The sequence below is a fragment of the Plectrocnemia conspersa genome, unplaced genomic scaffold (genome assembly GCF_051122295.1).
Source record: "Plectrocnemia conspersa isolate PC_06_02 unplaced genomic scaffold, ASM5112229v1 ptg000001l, whole genome shotgun sequence".
Classification (NCBI taxonomy): domain Eukaryota; kingdom Metazoa; phylum Arthropoda; class Insecta; order Trichoptera; family Polycentropodidae; genus Plectrocnemia; species Plectrocnemia conspersa.
Genome location: NW_028277165.1, coordinates 28629245 through 28653474, shown reverse-complemented (window position 1 = coordinate 28653474; position 24230 = coordinate 28629245). Strand labels below are relative to the sequence as shown.

The 24230-nt window shown below is 28.7% G+C and overlaps 1 protein-coding gene across 1 annotated transcript in view; it reads right to left on the bottom strand.

Moving 5' to 3' along the window:
* Positions 1 to 24230, bottom strand: part of LOC148239506 (lachesin-like) — a 95357-nt gene that overhangs the window by 24517 nt on the left and 46610 nt on the right. Inside the window, exon 5 of the mRNA XM_088186787.1 lies at positions 15904 to 16105. Coding sequence (XP_088042913.1) covers positions 15904 to 16105 — 202 coding nt within the window. The remainder of the gene's footprint in view (positions 1 to 15903; positions 16106 to 24230) is intronic.

The following is a 24230-nucleotide window of genomic DNA, read 5'->3' as shown; positions in this document are numbered from 1 at the left end:
TGGTATTTTAATCATACTTATTGATGTATAAATTCGAATCTCCTGAATCTATTTTTTTATATATGCTATGCAATGTTATCACATATAATGAAACTTGCCATTCTGAATGGATGGTGTCTACAAAATAAAAAGGCAGTAAGCCATATGAGAGGACATTGCAATAAATAAAAAAAAATATTGTATTTGACTAAAAAAAATATTATTCTACATACGTATCATAAAAGTATGTTAATGAAAAAAATATGATATTATGAAAAACGCCTTTTACGACAAATTGGAAAATAAATAAAATTCTTAAAAAAAAAACTATACCAAGATAGTCATAGGAGACTGTAAAAAAAATAATAAACCATCAATTAGCAAACATATTCTGCGTAATGCATATAATGACAATGTCACAGGGCTCGTATACTTTATAGGGTCCAAAAATATGGTTATCAATTGTACTTTATTTTCACTTGGAGATATACACAAAAGCATATGGAGAACCCTAATTGACGCAAGGCATATGTTTGTTCAATCTAATGAACATCAGGTCGTATCGTGGAAATAATTTAGACTCGAACCATTACTTAACTATTGCAAAACGGCGATTTCAAAAAGTATAAACCATTGCTTAGGAAAAAATATAACATCGAACTATTAAAAAAACAGTAGCAAAAGAGAATTCATAACTACGAAAACAATGCTATATAAGAATTACCTGAAACATGTTAGAGTTACTGTAAAAATGTTAATACGTCAGCGGCAGAAAATTAGGGCAGGCATTAAAAAATAGAAAGTAACCCCTGCATATAAAATAATGTAGCAAAGCAAAAGCATATGTTAAAAATTATTAAATACTGAAAAAAATAATACAAAGGAAGAAAAATCGATAAAGCAAAAATCACACGCTGTACGAGATCAAACTAGAGAGTAATAAAAGTAGATACTTTTACCGTTGAGTTTATAAGATTAACAGAAAAGCATCATTACTAAGAAATCAAATACCTTAGATAGAAGGGTGGAGCAGTCCGATGAACTATTAAACGACGGTGAGAGGATCTCAGAACAAAAATATTACTTCGAAGAGACACAAACAAATATCTTAAGTAGGAATTGCAATACCGGTAGTACCGGTATTGGACAAAATCCATAATTGGTACTACCGGTATTACAAAATAAAAAACCGGTATTACTGAAATATATTTTTTTTAAATCAAATCAAAATATTTGTAACTGCCAAAAAATAATGATTAATAAAAATTGTCAAGTAGTGCTCTGGCCTCTGGTTTAAAAATTTGGAAGACATCCAGAAGTGGTAAATCAAAAATGATCTTTTCCTATACAAATTGTTCCAAAAAATAAAGATTTAGCGCCTGTATTTTCAATTTTTTTTGACAATGTAATAGTTAATAAAAGTAAAGAAGTAATTAAGACAAAATGGTTTTTGTACGCAGTCGTCCTATTGATTTAATTAGTATGTACTCGTAGACAACATAATAAAAAATTTGCGTATAAAGTATTTTCAAAAGCACCTGAATGTAAGGAATATTGTTTAAAACCAAATATGCATAAATAAAATGTCGACAACTCAAATTATATCTGATTGTTAATTATACTTCGCAAAAAATGACAATAAAGCATTTTCGACTCATAAATCCTTGGATTTTTTTGCAAAACTGGGAAGTATGTATCAACATTGAATAGACATATTTCAGATTTGCTGATTAAACAAAAATGACAATCAGGTATACTTTTAATGTAATAAAAAAAACAATTTATAATCAAGAAAAAAATCTACAAATCACAAATGCCTACAAAACATAATCAAATAATGCTATAATTAGAATATTTATAATGCTATAAAATGTAGGCGGTACTTGAATTTTTTTATTTATAAATTATAATAATAATGTCTATATCGGTAATACCGGTATTGACTGTTTTGTTTATTGGTAATACCGATATTATTACAATCCCTAATCTCGTGTTGTAATAAAATTTCTCTTGAAAAAGTAATAAAAGCATTTATACGTCTAAAAAAAATTAGTCACTAGGTAAAGACAACCTTTATGCAGAGATGCTAAAAAGAGGTAGGAATACTTTTCTGCAACACATACAAAAAAATATTTAAAATATTTTCCAAAACGAAAACTCTCTGAATAAAATAAATAAATTATATATCCAATCTTGTGAACTATTGCTCACACTAAATTTCCCAAAAGGCGATTGCTCATACGAATATTGCTCACACGAAACATTTTTCCGTGGCCACCTACTACAGCTCTGAATGACTTCCAGACAGCAAACTGAACACTAGTGAGGTGTTTTTGAGTAATAAAAATACATTCTTTTAACTTTGAATATTGAAAATTGGTCCCATTTTTGGGACCCACTTTTACAATATTTTTCATGAGAAGTGCACTTTCTCACTAAAACTGACAATCTGTCAGTTGGCAGCAGTGTTGCCAATGTAAAAAAGTGTTGTGAATGCAAGTAAAATTATTGCAAAAATGCGAAATTATAGCCAAAATATATTATATTTACCTATCAGACGCGGACGTTGAGATACTTGTCCTTTCGATCGCTCGCGTGTTAGGTGGCGAGAGGGAGTGAGAGAAAAGAGCATGCGGTCAGCCTGCCCATATCTCTCATTCATTCTCGTTACTTAACACGCGAGCGATCGAGAGGGAAAGTATTTCACCTGATACCTATCATTATCTGAAACATCTGATATGCTTTATATTTTATGTTTTTATAATCCGTAAAAAAATAATAAATATAAGTTTACAGATTAAATGTCTGATATGTTGAATATCAAAGAAAATAATACATATATATCCATAGTAGTGATTTCATGAATTATTTTCATTTTTATTAAATTTTGCGAAAAGTATCCAACTCTGCATATTCACGTGATATGAGAAAATATAATAGTCGGCTTTTCAAATCAAGTCCATCCCAGCAAAATAAGTCAAATAGAATGTCAATCGCCTTAAACACATTTCCATAGTCGAGATAGACGCGGGACTTACTCTCACTTTGCTCACAGTAAATATATTTTTTTCGCATCAACGCCGAAAATATTCGAATTTGGCTGGGCGTTTTATTGCCTTCGCTTGTCAAACATACCACTCTGCCGAACTGAAAGGTAATCCAATTGTATCAGGCAGTCAATTGTGACTTGAGTTACGGCGTCTCCCGTAGAGTGGGTTATTTACGGCCTCCGCCGAGACACGATTATATTATATAGTGCGGTGCTGCAACAATGCTACATTTTCTCGCTTTTATACTACTGTGCTACAATATATAGATGGACTTTCTTGTACTGTGAAAAATGAAGTCGCAAAGAGGTGTCTATCTGCCCAACTGCTTGATATTCAGGCAGCGTAGCTTTTGATCGGGAGCTTTTCCATTTCGCGCGGGAGCTTTCGCAGGAGCGTCCGCCGGGGGACCGCGTGTGCACAACTCCACTTTTAGTTGTATATATTTTATATATCTTTTGGGTATTGTGAATATATTAGAAATATATATTTATATTTTGTGAAGTGATAGAAAACCATTGTATTTATCATTATATAAGATCGATACTTTATTTTTTAATATTTATTGTATCATCTTTTTCACCTGACTTTCTAATATATTGTTTGCTTGAGAAGAAACAGTTTTTGCTTTGAAATTCACTAATTAAAAATATTAATAGAGTTACTAAGCTATATTTTTTTAAATATTTTGTAAATATTGTTATTCTAATATATATATTATTGTATTAAAAAACTAATATAAATTTGTAGAAATATAAATAACAAGCATTTAAGTTTTTTAAAACGTAATTATTTAAGATAACATAAAAAATAAAATAGTGTTTCTTCCTAAGATAGGTTCTCAGAGGAAACATCTAAAGAGCGGATCAATGATGGATGGAGTGTGTGAATGAAAACTACAGGACGTTGGGTCTAAAAAATTAAAAGAGGGTAGCAATGGTTTAAAAGGGGAGAATTTTACCGGATAAGAGAAAAAGTATAGAACCCAGGCCTTGGAAAAGCAAAGGTTTCGGGACTAATGACAAAATGCTATTTTATATATTTTTTAACATCGTAATATAATTTCTTGTATTATTAATAATAGGTACAAGTTAACCCTTTCTATGCTACAAATAAATACAAAAATTAGCTATCGTTGCGACATATTTTATTAATTAGGCATTAAAAATTATTTAAAATATCTACTCATTATATTCGATTAATTATTAGTCGTGTTTTCTTTGCTGCTCAGTGTTGCCATATAGAAAATTTGCAGTCCAGGTCAAAAGAAATAAAATCGTGTCATTGCGGTGAAAACGCACGATTATCAAACGTTTATTTTAAAACTTCTTATAACAATATTACGAGTGAATCGAATAAAGGATAACTAAACCAAATTTTGCCCAATAGGAGAACGCAAAAAACAATTATCCCTTCTCAGAAGTCAAAAATTCACGTCAAAAGCAATAAAATCGTGCCGTCGCCGTCGCAGTGGGAACGCTCGTTACCGAGCGTTCCCACTGCGACGGCACCGACACGATTTTATTGCTTTTGACGTGAATTTTTGCCTTCTGAGAAGGGATAATTGTTTTTGCGCTCTCCTATTGACCAAAATTTAGTTTGAAAATACTTTAATTAGCCCTCTTATATTTGAAGTCTATAGTAATATTTGTGAGGATTGCGATCACATTTTTAAAATATAGTATAATATCGAAATGCAGACAAACTATGAAGCAACATGTGAGATGCGATGTTTGTATGTAATTATTTTTTCGCTTATTTTCTGCTGAGAGATAAGTTGGCTTAGTTTGTATTTTTAACTTGACCTAATAAAAGTTCTAAAATTAATTATAGTTGACAGACTTTTATTAGTTTAGGTTTGGGTTTGAGCAACAAATGGACGTTTCGCAACTGTCAAATTGAGTTTTAAAAACATTTAAGAGCAGCATTTTAGCGCCTATAAGTTAAATTATATTTTTGCTAGTATAAATATATATCTACTGGTGAAAATATATTTGGACTTTACTAGTGAAAATATAACTTCACTGTAACATTTATTCTTCGGATGTAAATAAATAATAAAAAGTATGTAAATAAATACATATCATATTAAAATCATATAATATTACTAGCACCTACCAGATAATTTATATTTTCACCGATAAAAATATATATCTACTAGAGAAAATATATTCCGATGTTATTTTACTGAAATGACATATTTGTAAAAAATATTTTTGGGATAGATTAAAGAAGTATTTTATAGACTTTCTTTTAGGAATAAGAACATGAAATTGCGAGTATTATTTATTTATTTTGCTGCATTAAATCAAGTTCCAAAATTATTGATAATACAATCTATAAACACATTAAATTTATATAATTGAGCTAGTACTGTTGTTGATTTTTATTTATTTCTTTACTTCATCCTTAGATATTGATCTAAATTTTCTGATTGAATACTCAAATTTACTGGTACTAATTAACATTCGTTGAATATTTTCTCCCATCTCTAATATTTTTTAAACGTTTTAAAAGCAATAAAGTCAAAAATATTTTGCAAATAAATGGAGCTGCGTCAAAAAACTACAATCTGTCCCTTTGAATAATAATGTTTATTGTGAAAGTGTGTGCTTTTGAAGGCAATGTTCCGCTCATTTTATTTATTGTATGATATGTATAAAAAAGCGGTGAGAGCTAAAGGAACTTATACCTAAAATACATCAGTATATAGGTTCATCTCAAACAACTGTACATAGTTTAGTTCAGTTTCATTATTTGAAGTCGGTTTTTACTTTTTTATAAATATATTTTTGCAATGATTTTTTATAGAGTTGAGTTGCTTTCAAAGATAAAGGGCCTCAGAAATTTTTCCACAGATATTAAAAAATACTATAAAGTATTAACGCCCAAAGCACGATAGACTGTTGATACTTAAAATAAAAAAAACGACAATCTGGATAAGCAAATATCAACTCAGCATAAATACATATCAAAGTTCATTATATTTCATTTGCTAAATTATCATATTTTCTGAATCCCTTACTGAGATAATACTAATATAAAATATTAGTTACTCAAAACAAAATATTAAGTATAAATACATACTAATAAAATTAGGATATAAAGAAAAAAATAATAATCTAAGCAGTTGGGTTTATAAGTCTATGTGATACATATCAAATTTTTAAGTGCACAATAAAAGTATATCCATTCTAGATTATGAATTTATTTAAATACTATTATAAAACATATATCGCTTAAATCCCTTTATATATCAAAGGCATTAAAAAAATAATTCGCCTCACACGCGCCTGTGCGTGTCCAGGTGATTAGATTAATTTCACGTTCCTGAAAGAAAAATTCCTTAACTGAAACCGAGGGTACGTCCCTTTCGACCTATTATGCCCCTTTTTTGGCACTAAGTGGAGCGTAGTATAATCCTGTATAAGGCTGTAAAGAGTTTATTTCCGTTGTTGTTGCAACAAGCTTGGCCGGCCATTATTTGGCTTACAATAGTCCTTTCTGTAAAATCCCCAGCAGCCAGAATTTACAATGGTCCCTTAACCGCCACCCCTTAGCACCGCTAGACCTCAACCCCCAAGACCACCGTTTACTTGTAAACATTTTTCCTTATGACACGCAAGCTTAGAGCTTAGAGCTTAGGTCATCGTTTTATCAAGGCTAGAAAGGAAATTCATCACTAGACAGCGGTCCTGTCGACACAAACTGGCACCGCCCCACATTGATTAAGATTGACATGCATATTCATGTTATACTGAGATTTAGGTTTCACATACATGATGATGTTAAAAATGCTTTAAAGAGAAGATTTAATAAGAAACAAAACAGGTGGATTATAAAGTTTTAAATAAAAATTGAAAAACATAGCAATAATGTAGAAATATGACAGTATGAAAAGAAATTACCTGAATAAAATGTGGAAAACAATAAAAAAATACTTAATCCTACTCAAAGAAATAATATATTAATATAAATAAAGATCATCATATTATAATGAAAAAAAATACAAAATAAGATCGTGAATTCCATACAGGCGGCTTTCGAACGTTCGACTTTCGCACAATTCGCTATTTCGCACATTAAAAAAAAAAAAAAAAATTTAATTTATTTTTAATTTTTTTTTTAAAAAACGTTCTGATAGCGGTGAATCTTTTGCTTCAATTGGACGTTCGTATGATACAAACAAGTCTACGATATGTTCAATTTTGCAAAATAAAAATATAATTAAAGAATACGTTCAAAATTGTGGAAAATAAAGATATATTTGCAAAATCTTAAATGATGTTTCCAAAAAATAACAGCAACAAAAAAACATGGATGGAATGGAAAATCTTTGTCGTCGTAGATCGACGACCAACATCAAAAAGATGTCCTCTGAGTATTTCAATTATTCAAGCAAAAGCTCTTATTTTGCACAAAGATTTAAAGGATAGATTAAAAAAATATTTTATCACGGGTTTTTAAGCAAGTAACGGTTGGTTTTACAATTTTAAAATGAGGTATTCTTTTCATAATATTAAATTTACTGGAGAATCGGCTGATGCGGATGAAGATGCTGCAAAAGAATTTATTTCCTAATTATACAAAATTATTGAAGATGTAGAATATTCCTCTAGCCAAATATTTAATGTAGATGAGACAGGTTTATTTTGGAAAACTCTTTAACTATGAAAAATATGAATAAAGCCATCACTCACCTTGACAAATTTTTAAATATTATGGAAGATTGTGATCCTAATGGAAAACGCATATCTCAAGTGTGTAGGGCGATCAATAAAAACAGCATGTTATAAAATACTATATGAAGAAAAAAAAAGAATAGTGGAAAACAGTTAACTCTTGATAACTTTTCAAAGGAAACACCCGCAAACCCAACTTAAACGTCTCTTAAATATTTTATATTTACTTGATAAATAAATATTTTAAAATACACACAATTTCAATTTTTTTTACTTCCCTCGACTTTCGTACATTCAACATTCGCACACATTTTCAGGAACCAATTATGTGCGAAAGTTGAGGGCCGCCTGTACCTTTGTTTTATAAATAAGTACAATACAAATAATGAAACATTTGTATTTAAATCAGTATTCTTAGAAAAAAATCAAAGCATAATTTGTAAATTTTAAAAATAAACCGATATAAAAAATTGGATGTAAATATATATAATTAAAAAACATGGGAAATACTAGGAACTAAATTACATGTTTAGTAACTAAAGCACTCTTTGAAGCAGAAATACCTAATAATTTTAAAATTGCTATTATTATGCCTATACACCTCAAATAAAAAATAGTAAAAAAGTTAAGCAAATGAGATTATTTAAAATGTTGTCTTCTATATAAAAGGTGATGAAAAAGGTAGTAATAAAACGATTAAAGAATTTTATAATTTTTCAAAACATTATGTGTGAACAACAATCGGGACTCAGACTGCACTTAGAATAAATTTAAAACATAATTCCTAAATTAAAAATAAATACAAGTACTGATATGAAAATTTTATTACAGAAACATGGAAAAAATCTAGGAACTAAATTACATTATAAAATAAATAAAGCACCCTTCAAATAATTAATATTTGAAAATTTTAATATTGCTACGATTATAACTATACCTAAAATAAAATATAGTAAAAAGGTTAAAGAAATGAGACCAATTAACATGTTGCCCTATGAAAAATGTGATGGAAGAAAAAGTAAAAAAGCATTAAGAATAGCTAAAAAAATATTAATCTAACTCAGAGAAAAGACATAATAAATATGGAATTAGATGGAAATATACATAAAGATCCTCATATGAATACATACTTAATTGAGAGTATAGAAGAGATGGTGAATTTAATACCTTAGTTAAGTAATTTAGTACAATATAATAATGAAACATTGAACGTAAAATTGAGTAAATTTAAATTAGTATCTTTAGATAAAATTCATAACATAATATTTAAATTAAAAAAAGGCAGCAGTTCTAATAAATAGATATAAATATAATTAATAACACTCAAAAGAAAAATACTAGGAAATAAACTACATTATTTAGTAAATCAAGCGCGTTCCGAATGAGAAATAATTAATTGATACTACTATACCTATACCAAAAATAAAATATAGTTAAAAGGTTGAGAAAATAAGAGCAATTAACATGTTTCTATATATTTAAAAGTTTATGGAAGAAGTAGGATTCAAACAATTAAAGGATTTTATAATTTCACAAAACTTTCTGTGTGAACAACAGTCAAAATTCAGAGAAAAACATTTCAAAGAGACTGCATTTTGGCCAAAGATACGAAAAAAATGATTGAAACCGTTATCTTGGATTCCATAAGAGCATTGGAAACAATAGACAAAAGTATAATCTTAAGGAAATCGGAGATTATAGGTATAAGTAAAATAGTTTTAAAATGGTTTGAAAAGTTAAAATAAATTATGCTTATTCCAAAGAAAAAATATTATTTAATTGTGTACAACAGGTGTACAAATTAGGACTTTTGTCGTTAATAATTTTATAATATTTATTTCCATATAATTTTAATAAATAACTAAATACATTCGGTCAATAATTATCTAATAATTACAGATCTTGGTAATGTATTTGTATATGAATAAGAAATATAAGCAAATCAAAAATCAATATAAGACATTGTTATAAAAAAAATATTTACAATATATAAAATTTATATTATATAAAAAAAGGAGGTTGAAAATATAAATAATACTATTTAATATAACTAATAAAATATGCAAAAAAGTTTGATAAAATTCAAGTATGTACAAGAAATTAAAATAAATAGTAAAAAGCGACGTATACACTTATTTTATATTTACACAAAAGGTTTTTTTATTAATGATGTTTTAGTATCGCATACACATTTTTTGTTAAAATGTTTTTCCAACAAATGGCAAATCATTGACTGACCCCTGATAGCACGTACAAGGTCTATTCAATACCCAAAGGTCGACAAGGGGTTTGTTAGACAAGGTTATGGGGCGTTTGTTTAGTACATCCCAAGAACGCTGTTTTAATATTGGTCATTGAATTCCTTTAGTTGGGAAGCGTAGTGTTATTGCTTTGAATGGATTAGTGTGCTTGTGCAAAATTATATTATTTTCAGGTGTGACGGTCTTTATGCTTTTGGACGAGCTTTTGTGTTGGTAAAATTTACGAGGTGTTTTTGTTTGAGTGTGGGTCACAAAAGTGATGCTTAACCTTAGGACAATGGTTGAACGTTATTGTTCTGTGCCTGGTTGTCGTGTATGAAGCACGTGCTTCATAATCAAGGATAACTGCCATTATTTATTATACATTATATTCGCAAAAGTTTAAGAAAATTCTATCATACGATTCACTATACTATTGTATTAAATATTAATTAAATGCGATTATCTTAACCTTTAAAAATATTTTATACCTCACATGTAAAAGATTAAAATTTAATTTCACCCATATTACAAGTAGTGTATATATGTGAAAGCCATAAGCCCAAGAGCTAATGTCGCGTGGCATGGAAGCCGCGAAAGAGTTTCTCGAGGTCTGATCCGGCACATATTGATTCCTCAAGATATTCTCTCAGACTTTCGCCATACATTGAGAGTATATGTATATCTAGAAGATACAGAGAGAAAAGATACATAACGGAATATTCAGTTGTCCTTCAGCAAACGCTCTCCAAAAGCTTCAGCACAAAATGGAAAAGCTACCGATCGAAAGCTACTGTTTTTTTTTTTATCTGCAGCGTTGCATTTATAGACACTGTTTTCAATAAAATTTTGATAATAAAAAAATCATATGATACGTTTATTTTATTAATATAAATAATTTATAAACGATTGGTTTATTAATAATAATAATGACCTTCGTAAAATTGACACATGTGTTAAGAAATAAATTATTATATTAAATTATTTTTTTAATATTTTGATTATGTTCATATTATATTTTTAATTTTTTGTTTAGTGAATAAAAAAATGCTTTATTAAATAAATTAATAAGCACATGAAAATAAAAATAAATAAGCCAGAACAATAATCAAATCGTCTCAATGAAAGCGACCCAAAGAACTATGACCAAATAAAGCACGTCAAGTTATTGTTTTCTTATATTACAACGGTTAAAATCATTTTAAATCCATATCGCTTAAACAAATAGATTTAACAAATACTGTTTTTGCAGATAAAAACAACATTCAAAGAATATTTTTTTGCAATACAAAATCGTTGTTTGTATTAAATTGTATTCCACAAATGTTTTGAGGATTGAATAAAAATCTTTCTACATTTGGTTAAGTAGTATATCATATACAGTGGTATACCCAGTCAATGTTATTATTTTTCCTTACAGGATTTTTATTTGTAAATAAAATAAAAACAAGATTACCATGGAGACAGAAACACTAAAAAAATATTTCCTATACAAAACGACTAAATCCTGCCAATATTCCTCTCGTTCGCGTGAGGTATTATTACAATAATTTAATTTAACGTCCTATATAACGACACACTTTAATGCAGGCTCTTATATTCTGATTGCCTGCGCCCGCGGGCCGCACAAAAGATAAACAAATCCAGATAAATTTCATTGTTTTGATCCCCGCGTCTTTGCGGACGCACCTGGTCTCGAATCGCGGAAATACACAAATATATACATACATACATATACATCGGTCGTAAATATCTTAGCGTAAAATTGACATCGGGTGGGGAAAATTCGACGCTTGTTTTGCGTTACGGTACACACGTAACTCATAATGGGCGAGAACAAAAGGACACTAACCCGAAAACTCCGGGCCTGACCTTACGCGAACATCCAAATCGCACGCTGTGGGGCTTTTTGTTTTTGTGTATGTGTGTGTGTGTGTGTATGTATCGTACGTGGGTGTATCTGCATTTTGTTTCGCCTTATGAGGGATTTTTGGGAGAGCTTTTTGTCGGATACAATCTGCTCGCTCGATCTAGCCGCTCCAAGATTGAGCGCCACTGTTAAATTTAAATTAAACCGAGAGGGGCTTATTTAAATAAAATTGTGTTTATTCTGTACAATTTTAAGTAAATAACAACACATAAATTAAATAATATATATGGTAACAACATAATTATGTTATATAAACCAATAGAGCTTTCAAAAGTCATAATAATGTTTTCCAGTATTTGCCTCTAAGATACAACATTTAAATGAAACAAATCCTTCAAGCAGCTCTTTTACATTGCCTGGTGAAATAATAGCCACTATAATTATTTCCAATAATAATAATACTAAAAGCGCTCTTAAACTGAAATAAATACCTTAAAATTATGGGGTATAATAATGTTAAACATGATCCTTTAAAATTATAATAATATACCTTTGAATAAACCAGCATTAAATAGTTATAGATCTATAGGAAAAGTTTCAGGTACGAATCTGACAAGAACCCTTAACTATATCAAATTAGTATTATGTCAGGAGAATTAAAATTATTAAATTTCATAAGTTTAGTTGAAATCCATTTTTAATATTTTACAAATAAATATTTTAGTCAATTTATTGCTTAAAAAAAATTGAAAAATTACAACTATATTTTTTTTTATAAAAGGTAATAAAGCAGCTTTTTCTTTTTAATACTAAATTCATAAAAAGCTGTTTTTGTCATTGTTTTAACTTAGAAGTAAATTACTCACATTTTATATTGTGATTTATCAATTGACTTTAGAGTCGTTATCATAGCAAAACTGGTAAATCTTTGTAAGATTAAATATTATATTGCATGTTCTAAGGGTTATTTTGTGATTGCTATTATACATATTAATTAATATATATGTAAATATATGTCCATTTAACTATTATATATTGAATATTTTTAATAAGGTTATAAATCCTAATATATTTTACGGATATGAATTACAGAAAAAAGAAGTCAGCTGAATCAATCAAGTCATTTTGTAGTCCGAAAAAAATATTAAATAATTAGTGATGTGTCCAAGTAACACATGCTTTATATTAATTCTTTGCGGACGCTACAAGAAATAGGAGAAAAATCTTAAGAGTTAAAACCTGTCAGTTTTCGTTTTTTTTTATTATTTCCTTTTTAATAAAATACTAAAGTATTTTATTAAATAACAATAAAAGAAATAAAATCAGCAGTGTAAAATTAAAAAAAATGAATCAAACCAAATTTTCACTTCTCAGAAGTCAAAAATCCATGTCAAAAGTAATAAAATCGTACTATCGCCGTCGCAGTAGGATTGCTTGGTAACGAGCGTTCTTTAATTAATAAAATTTATTATTAAAATTTATTATTTCTTTACTCTATTGGTAAATAAATAGAGTAAAGGATTAGAATCACACAATAACCCTCGTTACGACCAAAAGAAATTACATAAATATCACGCAAGTTTTTTTACCGTAAATATTCTCCGTCATTAAAAGAATATTTCTTTGTTGCGAAACGGCCACGGATATAATAAATCACCAAATCTACGATATTTCCGTTGTAGTATACGATCTTGGACAATGCCCATTAAGCAAATGTCGCTTTCTAAAGGCGTATACTTATTTTGCTGTTAAGAAACGAATACATCTAATGATTATGATTAATCAGCAAGCTTTACAGCCCTGACTCCGATGAGGAGAAGGTTGTCACAAGCAGAAACTCGAAGAGACCAGCAGATGCAAGCCGCCCGTGGACAACATACTGTCATGGTCGCTCACATCCCAAGAGGGACTTCTCCATACGAGCATCACCGTAGCAGAAAGGGATCATCCTTTGCTATACTGTCACTGCCACGCCACCTGCATGATGATCATCATCCCTGCGCCAGCTTCCCCACCACCACTCAGAAAAAAAATCTCGGCATCTCTATCACAATTGTAATTTAATCTAATAAAACACTAACTAGATTCTACCTTGCGTCTTACTGGCTACAAAGTGAAACCCTCTACGATTTTCAAAGCTTAAATATTTTTAAATAAAAAACAAATTTTCTAAAATTTAAAAATAGGAACACATTTTTTAATAGAGTGCAAGAACGTATTTTTAGATTCTTAGGGTTGCTTAAGGTTAAGAACCACTACACCAAGGCCATTAACGAGCATTTTAACTTATAAAAAGGAAATAATAACGCGTTTTGCTAAAAGGTTAATAAAAATTAGTTAATATTTTATACTACAATTGTGTAACTGAAAAGACACCCTATTAGCGCATCAACTTGTGAATCTTGATCACAAAAACTATCATTATGTGCATAAAAAATGCAATAGACAATGCGTCCATCAGCTAAAAACCGCTATTATAATCCACACCTTGCATTTCCGACTTTTAAAACTTTCACATTGTAAAACCGTAATCATATATAGTTGGTTCAATAATTAAGTCATGCAATTAGCCTACCCATATCCGCAAATATGATACGCTGAGACGTTTCAAATCAAAAACAAAAAGTTTTTGAAACTTTTTCAGATAAAAATTAATTTTGAAGATGACAATATTTTTAAATTTCATTATAAATTTATTTCAATCCCTTCTAGAGCTTTTTTCAGTAATTTAATAGGTATATCGTGATTATTTTTTTTAATGTAAAAAAAAGATCCCGATAACAAACAAGTTGGCTGCCAATTTATAGCCAATGGTATATTTTATATTAATTTGTTTAATTAATTAAAATAGAAACAAATGTAGTAAAACTCAACACGCACGATGAAAATACCAATTTTGGTACCATTGATTGATTACACCTCGTACAGTGTAATAAATTTAGGAAAATATGTACACATGAAATTTTGACGGATCGGACCCTTTCCCTTTGGAAAATTGTAACGTAATAATAACGACGCACGTAAAGCATAACACGCATATTTCTGCGAAGATTTCGCTCTACATAACTAACATAGCCTAACCCAACTATCTTAACTCAAAGTGAACTAAAGTTAAAATTTTATGCAAAAGATCATACATCAATCATTTAATTATTTTTTATTGTTAAATAATTTACCCTATAATAAATTTCCATTACAAAATAAAAATGTTATGTAATGTTTTTTTTATTTTTTTAGGATTAACATAGCATATGACTAAATTCCCTTATATTGCTCAAAACAAAAATCATATCTGATGTTGTACTGTGTTATTAGTGTCATGTTGTAGAAATGAGTTATATATTAGATTGCTAAAAATAGTAAAAATTTTCTCTAAAATATGAAGTGGTCGTACGAAAAATATATTGATTTATTTACGTTAAGCTTTTTTTAAATATTGTATTAATAACATTTACATAATATATAAAAGAATAAAAAAGCTATGGTTTTTAATTAACTATTTCATTAAATTTATTAAGTTTTAGTAAATTTAATTATATTTTGTTAAAATATGAGTATCACACATATTTTAACAAAATTTTCATCTGCAGACACAACTTATTAGCAAACACACACAACTTTTGTGAAGCTTAAAACGTTAGACACGTCCTATCTTAAATTTCTGTGTGTACAAACAATACTCTGACAATGTACACGTGTTTCAGCAACGAATTTAACGGCGCTGCATTTGCCAATGTTACGTGATTGTCATCCGTGATACGATCTTACGAAAGAAATTAATTCTGGTAACGTTGCTTCTTGCTTCCGGCGATATAAATTGTAATAACAACTCGGGTTTAAAGTGGTCTAGTTAACATTACTTAAAGTTTGCACTATTACATTTATTGTACATAGTATTGAATTTACTATAATAAATTAGAAGCGATCTTTAAGAAAGACTTGAAATTGTATCAACTCGATTCAGAATCGATTTCAGTTTATACAATTAAAGCAGCTCTCGTATTCAATCAGAAACGCGAGGCTTCAACATTCCGCGAGCACATTTATGCGTCTTAAATTTTTAATTAAAATCCTGTTGTACTAACCTTCGATTTCTTTTCCAGATTTATCCCTCTTGAAGATATTCCTTCCGCCTTCTCTCCTCCACGTGATCGTTGGCTGAGGTTCTCCTACAGCTGAACAATGAAGCCTCACTGTGCCACCTTCTGGTGTCTCTAAATCATTGATTCCACTGGATCCTTCTTCGTCTATTATATCAGGTGGTATCACTACTGCTAAGTATCCCATCTGTAAAATAAAAAGGCTTATATAATATTTGCTATAATAATATGGAATTTGCATTAAAACATATTTATATGGACGCATTTCAAATATCCTTTAATTGTAATATCTTTAGTAATGTCAAACAGAAAGAAATTATATATACAATGATTTTAGTAGTGCCTTATTATAAAATTATTACAAAATTCTCTACATTTCGCCGACAACCCTGAAATATTTTAAGTAATTGGCAATTTTAATTATTGTTTGTCTCTAACAAAATATTAATTACCTATATAGATGATGATTAATTATTCAACTAAATCTTAGTGTTGGTCAATTATTTATTATATAATAAATATTGGTTTACATTAATGTTAATAATATAATAAATTTGGACGTGATTTTTAAAAATAATAATATAAATTATTTTTTATTGCATATTTTAACATTTATATAATTTTCAAACACTTTTTCAGGATATTTTGCTTTGAATACCAGATGAGTTATGTTTTATTTGGGTCATATTCTAGTCCTTCATTTTGGTTAAATAGTTTTAACCCGTTTCTATTGCTATGATTCTTTCTTTGCACCTTTTTTTCTTTTAGTACACATTTTTTTTTCATAAGTCTAGAAAAAATATTTATTAATGTATATATCATAAACTTGTATTAAAAACTGTTTGTGTTTCTCTATCATAAAATTTATATTATAAAATAAAATCACTTAATAATCCATCTATTTGATTTATTATTGTATTGTTATTATTAACTGACAATTCACTCAAACAGTATAACCATTAATTCACATAATCACAACAGCTTTTCGCTTTTTTTTTAACTAATATTTATTTTTTAACTGAACTTTTCTGCCATAATGCTTTATACGGTGTATTTATACCATATTTTTTTAATCTGAATAACACCAGTAACTTAAATTAATCTTGATTACCTTGAAATATTAGCTAGTTTGAAACATAACTTTCATTATTTGAACCGTCTTGCATCTCTATCCGCGGGCCGTTTTTGCCAAGCTCCTCCACAAACGCACATACACACTTTGGAGAAATATTTGCAAAATATGTCGCCAGCTGAATTCCTCCTTTGAGGAGAATTCATAAATGCTTGGCATTGTGTGCCCCGGCAAAATTCCATACTTTGATACCATGGTTAGTAACCTGGTGTCGTGTTGTGTATTATGGGTTTGAACTTGCGACACGTTACAACGACGAGCACAAAGTGGTATGCACACCTGGAATACCTGATGCTGTGCTGGAATACTTACGCAAAGATAACCAGACAAAAGGCAATGTGCAGGCCTGAAGCATGCGCTAAACATTCTCTAAACAATGAAGGCCATAATGCTATTTATAAACAATTATGTATATAATAATACACACGTTAGGTTGAACCAAAATACTGTATGGCTTAATTCGATATATTAGTAAAATCTTATATGTTTATATCTAGTGCCTTTTTATATCTAGGATCAAATAAAATTATGCTGTTAGATATTTAACAGGCATAATAAGGTCACTGATATGTTTATCTTTAATTTATTATGACGGGGTTTTCTAAATTATGTTCCGCAGAACTCTGAAGTTTCACGGAAAGTAAATAGGTGTTTCGCTAACAAAATTTAAATTTTTTTGATCTCATATTATTTATACTATCTTTTCTAACCCAGTACGCATGAAAGAGATGGTTGCCTGGTTACTACCGACGTAACAACTGACTGGCATTAGTCTGTCTACAGTTGCCAATATTACTAAGGCACTTATAAATTTGCTCACAATCTGATTTAAAGATTGAAAAAACAGCCTAAAAATATGAAAAAAATGATCTAGCACAGGCATGTCAAGCAGTCTTTCATCAAAAGGTGACAAAATTTCTCGATGCGGGAATTCTATGGTTCTAGCTTAACTTCGTTGGCACTTTGAAATGATACAAAATAATGAAAAAGAAAAGGTTATGCATTTTTTAAATAGATAACGTGAGTCACGGATAAATAAATAACTTTAAATATATTACTAAAATTTATATATAATGTTATTTTAAACTAAGTCAGATTTCGCCAAATTATAATTGTAAGATTTAAAATGGCACGTCTCCAGTGCTGATAAATAAATATATAAAAGTCAATATGCAAAATTACAACATAAAGATTTTATTCTGCCGGCGTATGAAATGATTTCCCGCCGGCCTTCCGTAGTCCGCGAGCTTGCAACCGCAATAGCTTACTTTCCGAGTCGCCTCTTTATCGCCATTGATGCGAGTTAATAATTTTCACGACATACATTTGTAATAATGACACTAACAATCTTAATAATAAAAAAAAACACTATTCACTTGTCAATTTTCCACTAAATTATATTTAATCAAAGGATTAATATTCAAAATTAAACAAATTCAAGATCGATATTCTGAAAATCACAATCTGTATTAATAAAACGCGACAAGGTATTAGATTATAAATTTACAAGTAAATATTGTATATGTATAATCTAAGTCTTTTATTAGCATTAATATTATAGTATGCGTACGCGTATCAAAGTTTAATTAACATAGTAACGCCGTGCGATTAATCACTCTTAGTGTCGATCTTAATTTCGCGCAGAGCGCCCAACTTTTTGCTCATTCGCACAACCAACTATCGCTACTCCTGCGTCTCCAAATTGATAACATCTATCATTTACATATTCCATTTCGGCTTACAATATTCATTTCTAGCAGATAATTTCCTGGTGCTTCCCCCTTCGTCGTCGTCGTCGTCTTCTTCCTTCGCTCTTCTCAACCTACCCTCATCCCTTGTCAGGGATGACAGTGTATTTCAATCAGGCGGTCATTAATCATTCGTCCTACCCCCACCCCGCATATACACTGTACACATTTACAAACACCCCCGCCTCCGCCCTCAAGCATCCCCTACGCCGCGCGTGACGTCACATCGAGGGCTAATGAAGTAATGCAAAGTGAGTTTCTCGGTTGAATTCACTGCGTTAATGGCGCCGGGTTTATTTTTCTTTTTAATTTGTGTGTAATTCAATTAAGCGCCACATTAAAAACTTAATTGACAGAGCCGTGTTTGTTTTGATTAATGTCGTTAGATGTCTCTGTTTCTCGTACTTAATTTAATATAATTAAACGGTACTGTAAGATACGTTGTTTTAACGCCGTAATAAAAGATTTGGTCAAAAAAACGTTTTGACATATGACAAAAACGCGTAATAAATTAGAATTAGGTGTTTATTTAAAAAAAAATTATATAAGCGTTCATACAAATTTAAAAAAAATATTGCAATTGTCACATATTTGTTACATGACAAAAATATTTTTTTTATAATGAATTATTAATTAAAAATAATTAAAATTGTTATTAAAAATTTTCAAGTGTTTTAAAATTAAAATAAAAAAATTAAAACAATAAACTATTAGCAAAGTGTATTTAAAATATACACAGCTTTTTTTAACACTAATTAAGGTACAAAAATAAATAAATTAGATAGTATATATGTATATATATATTTTTTTCAATACTAATTAAAGTAACTAATAGTTAAAAATAGCAAGAATTGTGGATAAAATAATGTTGAATAAAAAAAAAATGAAAATTTTTTTCAAAATATCAGTTTGTTAATTATGTAAAAAAAAAATCTTATTTGAATTTTTTCAATATTTTTAATATATATTTGCAACACTTTTTTTCATTGGCAACACTACTGTCAACTGAGAGATACCTTATCATCGATTATAAATTTAATGAAAGTCTACTTAAAAACCCTCAAAATAATACGTGAAATCAGTTAAATGTTTAAGGGTATTTTAAGACACTAAAAGACCGCGATTGATAGTTTTAGTTACATATGTGGAACATATATATCAAACAGAGAAATAATATAAATCTAAAGATTGCAACTGCATATTTTCACTACTTCGGGTGGCGTATTGGTGATCAAAACAAATCATGTTTGTTGCACATCTTTAAATGTAAATCTAACTCAGTGATAATATGTCATTTGGTGTTGAGGGACCTAGAGATTATGTAACAGATTGCTACTTCTACCTTACTGATGTCACATGATTCTTAAGTAAAAATAAACATTGCGTTTCGTATCCGAACCTTTCATCTGCCATAAGATCAGTTTTTTATAGTTCTGACATACCAGTGCTTACTCCACTATTCAATATAGAAGATACTATTTTTCATGGAGAACCAATTGCTTCTACCTTGAGAAAACTGTCATTATCATCGAGCGATGATGAAAGTTATGACGACGAAAAGAAACCACATTTAATTCAACAGTATAAGACATTAATTTATCAAAGCAAAAGGCTGAATTGCTCAGCTCACGACTTAAATAATATATTTTATTTTTAACAGAAATTGGGAACTAATAAATCTGTTTATTTTGATACTATGGATGGCGCTACTTATCGCAAAGATATACGTGGATTATTCTAAGAAATGAACAAAAAATATGATTTAGATGACTGTCGCCTATTCATAGAATTATCTAAAAGCAGTTTGGCTCTACAATAATAATAAAAAAAACCATCGATTACAATAGCTCATGCGCTCATATGAAAAAAACCTACGACATTATGTCTCTTCTAATGATTGATAAAATACAATGATTTCTAATGTAATAAGAAGTAATAATCAAACAATTAAAGGAATTTATTACTTCTCAAAACATAATATGTGAACAACAGTCGGGATTCAGAGAAAAACATTCCACTGAAACTGCATTAGAAGTAGTGATAAATGATTGGTTATTGGCTAAGGATACAAACAAAATCATTGGTGCAGTTTTCTTAGATTTCAAGAGAGCCTTCGAAACAATAGACAGAAAAATAATGTTGAGGAAATTGGAGAATATCGGTATAAGTGATATAGTTTTAAGATGGCTTAATAATTATTTACATAAAAGAAAACAAAAAGTTAAAATAAATTATGTATATTCTGAAGAGAAATTAATGTCATATGGAGTACCACAAGGGTCTAAATTGGGACCATTGTTATTTGTATTGTATATTAATGATATAGTTAATAACGTGAAAAAGTGTAAAATTCATCTATTTGCGGATGACACATTAATGTATTGCATAAGTGATAATATTAAAGAAATTGTAAATAATTTAAATAATGAATTAAGTATATTAGAAATATGGTTAAAGAATAATGTACTTAAACTAAATGAGAATAAAACTAAATGTTTGTTTATTAATTATAAAAATGTGTTAGATAATAATATTAAAATAGTAATAAATAAAATAGTAATAGTATAGAAATAGTGGATAGTATAAAATATTTAGGAGTAATTGTTGATACAAAATTAAATTTTAAAGAACATTGTAATTACATATTAAAAAAAATTAGTAAAAAAATAGGTTTATTATCTAGAATCAGAAATATATTAAGTATAAATACAAAAAAAAAAAATTAACAATAGCATAATATTGCCCCATTTTAATTATTGTGCAACAATATTAAATATGTTGAATAAATTAGACAAACAAATGTTGTAAAAATTACAAAATAGTGCAATGAGAGTAATCTTAAATAAAAATAGATTAACTAGTTGTAAAAGTATGATTGATAGATTAGAATGGTTGAATGTTCAAGAAATATTGAGTATGAATGTTTTAGTATTTATATATAAGTTAGAAAATAATATGTTACCAGAATATTTTAATAAGTATTTAATAAGAAATAGAGATGTACATAAATATAATACTAGAAATAAAGAAAATTTAAAGATAGATAAGTATAAGAAAACGAGTACGGCTAGGGGAGTTATGTACGGAGGTTTTGATTTGTATAATGGTGTTCCAAGAATAATCCGCAAAAGCAAAAATATAACGGGTTTCCTAAATGAAATTAAAAAACACCTTCGTACATATAGAAATAAATTATAATATTAAGTCTTATTAGTGTATATTTTTATTTTCTGTTGTATATTTTTTATATATTTCTTATGTATGTTTATATACTTAAATTTGTTTGATGTAAAGATAAGCTATTAAGCTAAATAAATAAATAAATAAAATAAATTTGTGGAGACTTGAAAGTTATTGCTTTACTGCTAGGTTTACAAAAATTGTTGTTTCTTATGTTTATGGAATAGCAGAGTCATACATAAACAATATAAAATAATAAAATGGTCTTAGAGAACAGAAATTGTGACCGGAAAAGACAATATTAAATTTAAGCCACTTGTAAATTAAGAAAAAAATTTTTTACCACTTTTACACATAAAGCTTGGTCTTATGATTTTTTGTGTAAGCGTTAGACAAAAAAGCACTGGTTTTTAATATCTTATGATAAAATTTCTAAAAAATTTAGACGCAAATTTGAAAGATGGTATTTTTTTTGGTTTACAAATATGGGGCAAGGAGTTTGAAAATCACCTTACTAGTGTTCAGTTAGCTGCCTGTAAGACAATCAGAGCTTTAGTGAAAGATTTTTTAGGTAATAATACGACAGTAGATGCAAGAATATCTGTGGGCCTTAAGCGACGATCTGGGTGAGAGATTTAATCAAAATGTTGCTATTATAAAAAACTGTTTTCAAGGAAATTGGAAAGCTAGTATGATGGAATATTACTGCAGGTTTCTGCAAAGAGAAACTGACGAAATTAAATATAAGAAAAGAAAATATATTAAGAAACATTTTTAATTATGTTTTTAACTGATATTTATCTTTATAGATTTGTTTTTAATATAAACTAGTACACTTTACGCAATTACTTCGATAAACTTAAGTAAATTACCATGACAGAAATAAAAATCATTACAACCCTTTTGATTAAAAATTTAATAAGGTAACATAAATATTTAAAAAAAAGTGCTAGCTAACTTAATAGGGGATAAAAAAAAAATTTTCTTTGCCCTAAAAAATAAATAAATAAAAGCGAGAACGAATTAATAGATACTCAGATGGATGGCTTTGGCCAGGAACTGGAAAAAGAAATATTAGACACTATATTATTTACTACTTTCACTAAATATTACCACAACTTTCATTTAACCCTTAGACAAAAACATTCCTATGTATCAATCACCGGTACATGTCTAATGTATGGGGTTCATACAAACAATAATTTTACTGTAAAATCAAAACTTGTCACATTGAAAATATACATAAAACTTAATCCAAATCAGTTATCAAAATCATAGTTGGCAGTGTATTTGGAATATATATTGCATAATAAAAAGGTTTAATTTGTGAATAAAAATGATTTTTGCAAAACATATTTAGTGTAGTTAATAAAACATAAACAAAAAGATCATAATGATTGAGCAAAACATTTGTAATAAAAACTTTAAAAACTATGAATAATGCGATTTCTAAAAATCTTAAAGGCTTGGACAGAATTAAAATATATTAAATACTCCGGAACGAACGTTGTGTGTTACATATTGCAAAAGAATTTCGCGCACAAGACGTTTTTTTAAGAAATACTTTTTAAGGACTTTCTAATTAAACCTTTAGGAAGGTCCCTGGGACATATAAAATAAAATATATGATGCTAAGACATTTGCTTCAAATGCGCAAAAGATATACATTTTTATTTCGGAAAAACCAAATAAACTTAACTTTTTCTTTATAAATAATTAGCCTAATATTTTAGAACAATATGCAAATTTTAAGAAAATAAGAATGTTGTTGATTAAGATAATAATTTGGGTTAGATACTTAATAATAAAAAATATGTAATTCACCCATAAATCATGTGATTTTTTGAGCATACAAAAAATGCATAAAAAATAATATTTTATTTTTAGGGGCTTGTACTGCTGCGCCGGGAGTTCTGCTTTCGGAATTAATATTTTAACTTCCTACATAGTTGCACTCATAATGACTCAGTGTCCAAATAATTAGGTGTATATTGTGCTTAATAAGTAATATGAGTTTAACACATGAGAAGAAAGAAGCATTACATGTATATTTTACTATAGAATTAATTCAAAAGTAGATCTGAATATATTACGTTGTGTATGGATAGGCACGCCCGCGTGCGTTATAGTTTACCTAGATAAAAAGTTTAGATCTGTGCTCGACACCAAAGTTTGCCTTTATCCCGACATGAATTACAAGTGGAGAAACTGGAATGGAGACACACCATTTACCTTCACGCCGAGTGAGCAAG